This window comes from Microchirus variegatus, assembly GCF_963457635.1.
Source record: "Microchirus variegatus genome assembly, chromosome: 20".
Classification (NCBI taxonomy): Eukaryota; Metazoa; Chordata; class Actinopteri; order Pleuronectiformes; family Soleidae; genus Microchirus; species Microchirus variegatus.
In genome coordinates this window covers 7,521,002-7,533,011 of record NC_139821.1, presented here as the reverse complement: position 1 = coordinate 7,533,011, position 12,010 = coordinate 7,521,002, and the positions used below count along the sequence as shown (strand labels likewise).

General features: G+C 41.1%; 1 protein-coding gene across 1 annotated transcript in view; it reads left to right on the top strand.

Moving 5' to 3' along the window:
* The window catches only part of exoc4 (exocyst complex component 4), a 102,075-nt gene that overhangs the window by 18,322 nt on the left and 71,743 nt on the right, over positions 1 to 12,010 (top strand). The window contains exons 9-10 of the mRNA XM_083907293.1: positions 7,055 to 7,200; positions 7,429 to 7,517. Coding sequence (XP_083763419.1) covers positions 7,055 to 7,200; positions 7,429 to 7,517 — 235 coding nt within the window. The remainder of the gene's footprint in view (positions 1 to 7,054; positions 7,201 to 7,428; positions 7,518 to 12,010) is intronic.

Here is a 12,010-nt window from a genome sequence, read left to right as displayed (position 1 = left end):
ATCCCACTTCAGAAATGCCTGAGATTCTCCCACTTGTTTTTTTTTTTTTCAGTATTGATTCAAAACATAAAAGACTGGATGTAATCAGTGATATTGATGTTGGAAGGAGTGTTTCAGTGCCACTTCACGGTCTTTCCAGTGGAATGTGTGTGTGCACGAGTGTGTCTCTATTCACACCGTTACTGAATTTTACGTTTCCAAGTGTGCACCACCACATACCTTCTTCCTCTTTCAGAAACAGAAACTATCTTCCTCTTTCAGAAACAAAAACTGTCTTCCTCCTCAAAGCATTCAGTGTTTCTTTAGAAATCAGGGTAACTTGGATTTGTTTGTATCCATAAATGTATAATATGCTTCTCCCTCTTCTTTAGATTTAGCTCCATTGCGTAATTAAATCAGCCTGTTGGCCTGTTGAGTTTAATGTGATTTCTGAGTTATAAGAAAATCCACCAAGTTTTTTTTTTTTCAGTCATTATCAGGTAATTGGCTAACATATTTCATCAAAGATCACAGTTCATAAAGCTCTACATGCAATCTTCATTAATACCATGGAGTGGAAGTGTTATTTCATGTATATTTGGCACAGAGTATCTCTGGCTACTGACGTCCAACACCTTTTGACCTTGTCGGGTGTTCAGTTTGAGGCGTGCGAGTTTGTTAATTAGCTCGCCATTCGCGCATTCTGCAAGGATTTGTGACTGGGTGACTGCCCGCTATGCTCGTTGTCTGCTGCGTGTGTGTGTGTGTGACCAGAGTGCAAATCACACTTTTAATGAGTGGCTTCCTCTCCAGGCAGACAAAGAACTGCGAGCCTGCATTCAAAAATATTGATGGATGTTCTCCTAGTATTAAAGGTGACATAGAGTGGTCCTGTTGCACATAAATGTCAGTTATGGAGGTCTACTTACATATATTAACTTGTTTTTATGGTCAAAAACCTCCTAGTTGCTATAAACGAGCCGATAGAAATCCTCTTTTCTGCCGCTGTTTTTCTGCTGCGAGATTTCAGAGTGAACTTTCACCCCCAGAATACAGAGTGTTGTGATTGGCCAGTACTATCCAGCACATCCATTCTCAGAAGCACAGATCCCCCCTCTGGAACGGTGGATACACTGCTCCTCATTATGAAAACATTGTTTTAACAGTGTTTAAAAATAGCTTCGTCACGACTCCCCGCCGCAGTCCCTTTTATGACTTTAAACCGGAGTATCATCAATAAAGTCAGGCTTCTGAGAAAAAAGTCTGACTTTTGAGTTTTAAAGTCAGAGATGAGAATAAAGTCAGAATTTTTTGTTTTAAAGTCAGAATTATGAGAATAAAGTCAGACTTATGAGAATAAAGTCAGAATTATGAGAATGCAGTCAGGCTTCTGAGTTTTATAGTCAGAATTCTGAGTTAAAAGTCAGAATTATGAGAATAAAGTCAGGCTTCTGAGTTTTAAAGTCAGAATATATGAGTTTAAATTCAGGACTCTAATATTTTTTTCCTGTGTGGCCCTAAACCTTTTCCATAGTTTATATATATATATATATATCTATTATACAGTATAAATATTTCTCACTTAATTTTTTGGAACACATCCAGGAAATAAGGGAAAACGTGTAAGCAGTTTTTTTTTTTAAATAAATATATATATTTACAGTTCACGCAGTATATAATATTCAGAGTCTTCCCTCAGCGCATCATCAGAGTGAAAACTGGGCAAATTGAACTGCCAAAGAGTGGCCACAAGACAATGATCTCTTTTAATTAGATATGAAGCACAGCCATCACTACGTTATTCTTGTCCAACATTTTAATCAATGTGTCAGATTTATTCTGCCCCCCGAAGCACTCGAGTCTCATCCCTCCCCCACCACCCCACCCCCACCCCACATCTACTACATCAAAATCTCCAGGGACTTAATCAAACGCTAATGCGTGTTTTTGCAGTCATTTCCCTGACTTGTTGACTTCATGACTCTTTTTTGCAAAAATGGGACACAACATTTTGAACTACACAAAGTACTTTTTTTTTCCTTGCTTCATCTTTAAATAAAAAAAAGTAATTGACGTGTTTGGTGAAGTTGTGTTTCACAGTTTTAAAGCTACATTGTGAACAGGGTTTCCACATTATCTGGACACAGTGTGCTGCTGTGGAGGAAAAATGAAGTGAACTCTAAAAGATTTTCTGGAACTGCTTATGTGTGCTTATCTTCACCAAATGAAGCTAAAAAGAAAATAATTCAATAGATAAATACTAGGCGTGTCCCGATCTGATATTGGTATAGGATATCGGCCCGATGTTGGTATCGGATATCGGTCTGATATCAGCAAAAAAAATTAGTATAGGATTATATCGGACTGTATCTAAAATATCTGATATAAGCGCTTTGAGTAATATCACTTGATCGAGCCTTTTTCATACTACAAAATAAGTAATAAAAAGTATGTATGATTCGTGCTGATATCGTATCTTCTCGATATCGGTATTGCCCAATACTCAAGGCTTGCAATATCGGTATTGTATCGGAAGTGAAAAAGTTGTATCGGAACATCCCTGATAAATACCACACGCGTCAGACATCACTAGAAAAGTTTACTTAAAGGATGGTAATATTACCAATATAGTGTTAATAAGTTGTCTATTGCTGTTCAGGTAAATGAATGCAGTCATCATAGCCCTTGCAACATGAACAAACAATACCCCTGGAAACACACTTCTGTTATTCCTCTTTCTATTTGAAACACAAAGTAATCATATAAATGTTTGGGGACACAGCAAGGACTCGGGGAGAAAAAATGGATTTCAGTCAACACACACACAGACACATCTCCCTTTCCCCTTTCAACAAGATAGCCTTCAAAAGATTGACTTGATGTGGCCCACTCCAGGTGGGAACCCTCACTGGTTAGCAGTAGTTCAATGCTGCGGGAGCAGTCGTGGCAGAAGCTCTGTCCAAACTTGTGAAGGTTATTGAAATTTCTGGAACATAATCAATACGGGGTGTCTACGGAATCCTTTCTTTGATGGCCAAGGACACTTTGGGCATTAACTTCAAACTCGCAGAGAGGAATATCAGTCAATATGCGCTGCGACAAGACACCAGCCGGGGGGATTTAGTGGGAAAACAGCCAATTTCAATAAGCCTTGTAAATGGAACAAAGTGCTTAGATTGTTCTCTTGGCTGCTTTTAAGATGACTTGATAAGAAGAAAAGGATGGGAACGGGAGGGGAAAGAAGAGCGGAGCGATGTTCAATTCTTTAATTTTAGCCAATTGATGACTCCCTAATTGACCCAGCGATGAGTGCTCACCTGCTCGTCTTTGAGTGACGCTCTGTTAATTGCTCTGATTTGTTGTTAATGGACAGAATGGAAGATAAGTGTACACTTTGTCCAAGCTCAAGCGGTGACATCTGGGCGTTTTGTTGGGAGGGAGCGCCGGTAATGAATTACATGGGCACGCTTCCGTGAAGTGTTCCTCCTCCACTTTTTTAATAGAACTTTGCACTCAGCCCAGTGGACTGGTTTAAGTTTGGGGGCAAGTCCTGAGTTTGCTCAAGTGAAGAACGAGGTTGGTTGGTTGAACAGCTGTGGCGGAAATGATTGTCTTTGTCAGGAGAGCTCCCCTCAGAGAGATTGTTTTGCGTGCATGCTCCCTCACACACACACACACATAAACAGACCCTCTTACGCTGACGTCCATCCGCAGTTTCACACATTCTCTCATGAATATTGATTTTGTAGTGAATTCAGACAGTTCCTTTTATTCCTGTGCTGCCTCTCTAAAAACTTTCTGAAACCTCTGATGACAGTTTTAACAATCTAATTAGGGTGGATAAACTGTTTCTGGCTTATAAACAACTGTGATTAAGTTGCCAAGACAATGCTTTGCTGTTTGATTATTGTATTTTCAACCTGAACTCTTCAAACGCAGACTGAAAAGTGGAAAGAAAAGTAAATATCTTTCCTTCTGATGCTGGCTGTTGCCAGCGTTAAAGACAATAATTGAGTATATTTACAAAATGTGATTTCTTGTTACATCACATGCCGAATGTTCCCAAGATTTTTAACAAAACTAAAGATGCCTCCCGATTGGAATTGATCTTTTTTTATGTATTCATTTTGGAGTAGAATTGCATCAGTTCAAATGCAATTTCACCCCATATTACAGAGAATTATGGTACTTTGTGGTAGAAGACCGAATACAAGCTGAAACTATTTCTATCTGTCTTTTTTTATGGCGCTGCAGTTGTTTACTAGCAATGGGGGAAAAAATGATTGTGAGTTTTGATAGGTATCGTAGCTACTTGCTCATGATCCTGCTATATTTGGAACCGTCAGCGCTAGGCAACTAGGTAGTGCTGAGCAGATGTCGGGAGTGTGATTGTTTTCTTTCAATGTGTGAATTGTAGTTTTCTAATATTAAGTCCCTTGATGGGTCATAATGAGAGTTGTTGACAGCTGGAGGTGATGTTGATTCACTGCCAGTGCTCGTATAATGAAGTTTCAGATGATATATACTTGAAGAATTAAGTGTCTACTCTCTGACAAGGTGCATGTTTAATAGTCATAATTTGTTCAATACATTCTTGGGGGAAAATTTGGATTAGATGGGTTTTAGTTGGTGTCGCCCAAAAGTGACAACAATGTGAACTGTTGAGACGCGTGTAGCATCAAATAGTTGTTTGATTAGTTGTGTAACATGGTTCTCTGTTGATTAGTGGTTGATCAGCAGACCTTGTCTCCTAAAGGTTTGTGCACACTCACTATAATTAGTAGGAGGTTCTTTTAAGCAGAGGTGCAGGCAGCGTCCTCCTTCTCTTTGTTGAGCTGTTAAATCAGCAACCACTTGTTATTTATCTTGGTCTCTTGTGTTTTCTCGATGTCATCCTGACTTTCCCCTTCCCTCAATCTCTCTGTGCCCATTTCCTCTTTAGCATTCAGTTCAGCATTCATTGGCCTCCTATAATCCTTTGCTCTTTCTATTCCCCACGACTCTTTGCCTCCCTTATCTTGTCTACTTTCCTTTCCTCTCCCTGTGTTACTTTCTGCCTCCTGTCCCTCCATCTTTCTCCCTGTCCTAGCAGTCTAGTTAATTGCCTTCAAAGTTCACTCTGTCTCTGGGCTAATGCAATTTAAGTAGGGTCGGAGCCCCTTCATCAGCCCGGCGCTGGCATTTCATTAAGTCTACTTGGGCGTTAACTTGCAAGCAAGAGGGGGTTTCGCTCCATCAGCTCATCATTAGTAATTAATACACTGATAGGATTAGCTGCAGCATGAGGCTAGTGGCAAGTGGAAGCCTCGGTGCTGTTGGTTGGAGAAGATGAGTGTCTTATAGCCACCTCTTCTCCTCGTGATGAAGGGAAATTGTACCAGAGAGTTAATTATGTGTGTGGTGGAAGTTTGTATCTTCATATTTAACGGATTTATTTTTAAAGGGGTTTTCTATGGCAGGCTAACTTTTCTTCATAATCGATTAATCTGTCGATTATTTACGCGATCGATTGGATAATCATTTGATCCATAAAATGTTGAAAAATTTAAGAAGATGAAAAATCACAGAAACTGGGCTTTAATTCTTTAGAAAACACTCAAAACGGTACTAATTGATAAATAATCGATTCATCGAGTAATCGTTTCAGCCCTGATCATAAGCCAGTTAATAAAACAAATAATTAGTCGATCAAACCATGTTGAGTTTTCTCTGTAGGTGGACTGTACCATCTCAAAAGTTAGGCAATATCAACCTGTTCATTTTTATTTGCAAACATCTGCGCACCTAAATTAATAATATTGTTGCTATCATGTGACGTCTTACCCGCGCGTGACGGGGGTTTGCTCTCTGCAGCGTTAATTACATGATTATGGTTGGGATAGATCTCCATCTGCTCTACCATTACTCCTGTCCTGTTCTGGGCTGACCCACACTGTGCCTCAGAATTAGTTGCACACACACACACAAGTGCGAGCTAAATGGCGCTGCTAAATTATGAAGCTATTAGACATTGGAGGCTATTTTTCGAACATATGTATTCACACAGAGGGGAAGAATGAGGAAGGGCGAGGAAGAAAGGAAACGATGAACTGAGGTAGACGGGGGGAACAAGAGACATGAAAATAGAAATGTGAGAAATGAGAGATGAGACACTGGGAGATTTTGAAAAATGAGAGCCAGTCAAAGCAACAGAGGGAATGTGCAGATATAATGATAGAGTAGAGGAAGTTAACTTTCCCTATCTGGCCCCCGAGTTTCAATGCGCTTGTCCTAGGCTATTGTTAGAAGTTGATAAGATTTTTATGAAGCATGATAAGACGTTGATGGATTTCACCATGGATCATGTAGACAGATCAGGAAAATGGAGGGGCAGAAATTTCAGCTGTGCTCATCAAATGCACCCATTCATGTTGGGGTTTTTCCCCTATCTCCACTGTTTATTTGTTTGTTTTCTAGGATTGGGGTTGTAGATAAAATGGTTCACAAAATGTAATGGAATGATAATGATTAGAAAAACGACTTGGCATGTCTCGTGCTAATATTCTACACACTGTATGTATCTCTGCTGAACAAAACATTTGGAATTTGACCAGAAAACTGAACAATATATGGAATAAAATTCAGTAAATGGTTGGCAGAATCAATCCAGTAGGCTAAAGATCCAAACTATAAACACCAGATTAATGTTTTTCTGTTCCATTTCCATTTTTCATGGCCATTGTATGTAAATTCGTTTTTTTTCCCCTTTTTACCCATAAGATATGGTGTGAATATACACTCTTTTTACACCCTTATCGAAACAAAAAAAATATTTTACAAGTGAGCATAGCACACAGGCAGGACATGATTGTGAGTTAGAGCTTTAAAGGTCTTAATAAACCTGAATACTCTACCTGAATGTTATAATATCTGAAGAGTTATATTAGAAGAAAGCACATTTAAACAGTCACTTTCCTTGTGATGTTCCAGAAATGTAATGTTTTATGAACCAGTGTAGTTTTATGCAGATTGATTGTCTATTTTACCCACATTTTGGACTAATTTCCACATACTCTTTATGTCCTGTGTTATTTAGGTGCTGCTTATGGAGTATCTCGACGTGAAGAACAGCCGGAGTGCCACGGAGCCTTCATCTCAACTCTCATACGCCAGCACCGGCAGTGAGTTTGCTGCTTTTTTCGCAAAGAAGAAACCACAGCGTGCCAAGCAGTCTCTTTTCAAGTAAGCCCCATACTTTTGTTTTTGCCTCTGTGGTTTATGTGTCCAAACAAAAGAGAACAAAGTATCCTCTTTATAAGAGGCTGTATTTCAAAAGAGATAAATGTATTTTGTTGAACATCTAAAAAAATTCAAGACCAATACCCTCAGTATTATTCTTTCCCGTGTCATCCTGTCATATTATTTATTGTGTTGGTTGCTCACTTGTTAAATCTCTGTTGTGTTTTGTAGGTTTGAATCATCTTCCCATGCCATCAGCATGAGCGCCTACCTGAGAGAGCAGAGGCGAGAACTCTACAGCAAGAGTGGAGAACTGCAAGGTGAGGAGAGGAATGGTGGTGGTGGTGGTGGTGGTGGGGCGATTGGCAGTGCACAAGATTCCTGAACAGCTGGATTAGAGAAAGAAGCATGCGTAGTGAGATGGAGGGAAGGAAGGAGAAATGGCAGGTTATAAATAAGGTGATAAAAGTATTGACAGAAAAGTGGGAAAATGGCAAATAAATGTGTCGGAGGAAGGGAAACGAGGGAAACGAGCAGCAAAAATCAAAGGTTAGTGTTATATGAAAGGATGAAAAGATGAAGAGGTGTTGGGTTGACGAAGAAAAATACCTGAGTAGAGAAGCTGACTGAAAAAGACAGAAATAAAGGTTACCCGTGGATAGATAGACGAGTATCAAGACCATAAAGTGATGTTTCTTCAGAAAAGAGCTTTGGTTGCTTGGATGGGTGCATGGAAGACTGCAGTCGAACTGTGGGGAATAGAATAAAAGCTGATTGAGAGAGGAGTACCAAAATGGTGCTGGTAAGATGGGAAAGGACATGTCACAGTTTGAGAAGTCAAGGAGAAGAGAAGGATATTACAGGTTGAGAGTTAAACGGCAGAGAGCAGGGTGGACTTGGGAGCCTTGAAAAACCTCTCATTCACATTCATTTACACACGAAATGACACATCGAGTGAGCTACGCAGGCTGAGAGTCGACACTGTTTTTACTACTCGTACTACTTCTGACTCTCTCTGCCTGTGTGACCTTGAGGTTTCAATCAGCGATGGCCGACAGTGGTGCTCGTCTGCTGCAATTACTTTTGTAGCACCTTGTTGACATTGTTTGGATAAAAAAAAAAAGGAAAGAGTGAGATAATAAACGTCTAAAATGTGGATTTCTTTTATACTAGAGAGACAGAATGAACAGTTAAAATATCGTCCTATTAATTAGGCTTTGAACTCAAATTCACATTTTCTTACAACTCCAAAAGAGGCTTTAATGTCGGCTGGAACGTTCTTTTTTGACATCAAAATATCCTTAAAGTTGAACATGAACTGAAAGCAGTGAGCAACAGAGACTCTGTTGATAGGAAGACAAGTTTTATCCTGCTGCAGCTTTGTGACACACACACAGAGGGCTGGCTGCATGAGTCTGGACTTTGAGGATTAGGAGGAGGAAACTTTTTTGTGGAGTCTTTTTCTTGGCATTTTCAGCCATAAAGTCCGGCAGTGACATCAGGCTTTCCCTAATCCTCAGGTGAGCCTGCAGAGCTTTCTAAAAGGACGACTCATGTGCCGCATTCCAACCTTTTTGTTTGCGGATTCTGCCTTCCCTTCCTCAGTTGTGACATTAAATGCATCACTGTGTGCAGGAATACAAAACACTGCTATACTGAGACACACAGTGAGAGGCAATTGATAGGCTTAATCTGCATGGGGTTGACAAGGGTAACAGACATTTGTTTATGTTTAAAAGTTATGCACTTTTGCTTTAATGCTACTACTTTACTTGTCTGTAAATAATATGTAAAATACTGTATGCTGTCACAGTACCCCTGACTTCCACCGCCACACAAAAGAACGGCATTGATTAACTGTGCATAAAGGAAAACCCCACATGGTCTTGAAATAACAACTCACGTTCTTTCTGCCATCTGTCAGTGCCTCAGAAAGAAGAAAAAAAAGATAGATATATATTTTTTTGACTGCCTGAATGCCTCTGAGCGTTCATAAGGAGATGAGATTTCTCTGGGCTTTTATTTCACCTGTCACAATGCGTCGCACCAGCCACAAACCCAGGCCAGGCCCTGAATGGCTCCAAAAAAAAAGATTGAAGGAGTAAGAAATCATTTAGAACGTGAAATAAGTCGACTGTGATGGAGGGAGGGGAGAGATGGATGCAAGGAAGGAGGGAGGGAGGGAGTGCGAGGAAGGTTAAAAGTCATTGTTTTCATCAGGGTCCAGAGAAGAAGCCATTAAGAGATTTCTGAAGGAAGAAATTAGAAAAATATATATATGTAGAGACGATGTGGAACAAGACGTTTTCCCTCCCTCTTCAAATTAAACGTATTGTACGGAGGGAAAAGAGGGAAAAGAGTTAGCAAAAAAAAAGAGACTGAGTTGATGAGTTCTCCTGGCTACCGGATTACTCAACACTTCAGGTTTAGTCATGTGTGTCTCTTAGTCTCCCCACTTGGAGTTTCCTCAACTCTTTTTAATCTCGCGTCAAGTCAATAGCGTTATTAACTAAAATGCTCACCAGCCGCCTTGAAAAAGAAGAGGTTGATTGTCAATTTTAAATCCAGCTATGCACCGTCGACAAATGCAAAAGAATAGTCAAGCGCTCGAAAGAGTACAGAAAATGTTCTAGTACATTTAGAAACTCTGTTCCTGTCGCTTCACTTTTATATATATCTGTGTGCAAGTTCCTAGATAATCTGAGATGACAGTGCTGTATTTGGTCAACTGTACATAAACACGTATTGTTAATGGTTTTAAATTAATCTGTAACAGCTGTAAAAAAGTACGTCTCCCGAGTGTTGTAAGGACCCTGCAATATATCATTGCACACATACACATGGCTTCATATTCACATGCCACACATACAAAGACGCATGGGGGGGGGTGGGGGGTACTTAATTGCTTGCTTTTCTCCACCGAAGCATCGCTCATATGCTTCAATTAATCCAATTTCTCATCTAAAGACTTTATTATAGCTCCATGTGCAGCCACATCTGGAATATAGGGAATATATATGCAGCAGACCCTCCTCGTCTGCCTCTCTGTCTGGATGTCGCTGTGTTTGTGTCCTTGGCAGTGCACTACTTGAGGATCACAGAACGTAATCCTAGATTCAATCACATTCCCTATGAATAAATGATGAAAACAACATTGTTCCAGCTATATATGTGCTACCATCCCCCCCCCCTCACACATATTCGTCCCCCTGTGTGTCTCTACATCCTCGCCCCCCTGCTTTTTTTATTGTCTTCTGTTCTGTTATGTGTGTGTAGGCAGTGGATGACTCGTGCCCCAGTGGTCACCTGCGAGGTGATGTGTGAATATGTGAAAAACTACTGCACTCTTGCACCACAGTAATGCATTAACGCCAATTTTACTTTTTTTATTCATTCTTTAAATGTGTTAAGTGCGATATTGCCTCGCTGCAGGCCACTTTTTGAAGTCCAACCCACGCCGGGCCTGACAGCCATACAAAAAAAGGCTGCCGATCACCACATGCTTTCCCACACACTTCATACTTCCTTCCCCTTTCCCATGCAGGCACAAACATTTCCTGCCATTTCCAGTATTCTAACACCTCTGACCTCCCACCACTCTGAGATGTATTTATAATCAACGTGGTTCCAAAATGTATTTCACACCTTCCCTGTTTTTCTTTTGATATTTAAATAGGCTTGTTCACAGGGTGTCCAGCAAACAAAAAAAGATGCAAGCAATTGAGTTTTAAACAGCTCCTCTTCTGCCAAGCCTTTTTAATACATGTCTGCTCACTCAGGTACAGGGGGGTAAAAAAAAGCTTATGTTATTCTTGGGGCCTGTTGTTTATGTATAATAGCACCGTGTTCTCATGAGAGAGGGAGGGGGGAACAGGGAAAGGGGGAGGAGTGACTGCTCAGGGCGGCCAGAAGTGTTGTTCCTTGTCAAGCTGATTCAAACACCCCAACAGGGAGGGGAGGGTGGGAGAGGTGCAAATGGAAAAACTGTCTAGTGGGATACATTGAGGTGGGGGTAATGATGGGTGGGATATCAGGGGTGGGTTTGGCAGATGTTAATTGCCACGCGTTCTCAGAAGTGTGTTAGTGTGTGTGTGTGAGCACAGCAGTGTTGTGTTTGTAATGTAAAGGCCACATTATACTTCTCCGACTGCGTATGCGTTATCCGTCTGCGTCACCACGGAGACGCCTCGAGCATTTATACTTCTGCGTCGTGGTGACGGACACTCGCTGCAATTTCCCGCCCGATCAGTAGGGGTCGCTGCGCAAGGTTGTTGTGCTTCTGGCTACAGTGAGCAATGGCGTCCGAGAAAGAAAGAGAGAGAAAGACTGTTGTTGTTGAAACAGTGGCCGTTTCTCACTTTTCTGTGTGACGGAACGCAGTTTTAAGATAATTTGAGGCGAGAAATTGGCCATTTAGAGTCTAAACATGTGCTGTGTGTGTTAAGATATGACGTATTTATAGTTTGGCAGCGGCGTTATCGGCGGGGATCAGCTCCGCCTCTGTCAGGACACCCGGAGCGCACTGAGAGCCGGCACAGAGCAGCTTAGCTCGGCCTGTCCTGAGGACCAATCGCAGCTCTTGCCGTCTCCGTAGTCCCTTGACGGAGTGACGGACACTTAAAAAATATTCCGTGCACCCGGAGACGACGCAGAGGCTCTTCGACAGGTTCTGCGTCGACGCAGAGGACTCTGCGTAGCTACGCAGAGCACTTTACGCAGAAGTATAAATTGGGCTTAAGGCATCAGAAACTGTATGTTCCTGCCAGATGATGGTGTGCTGTTGCACACTTTGCCAAGCTACTATTGTGATTAC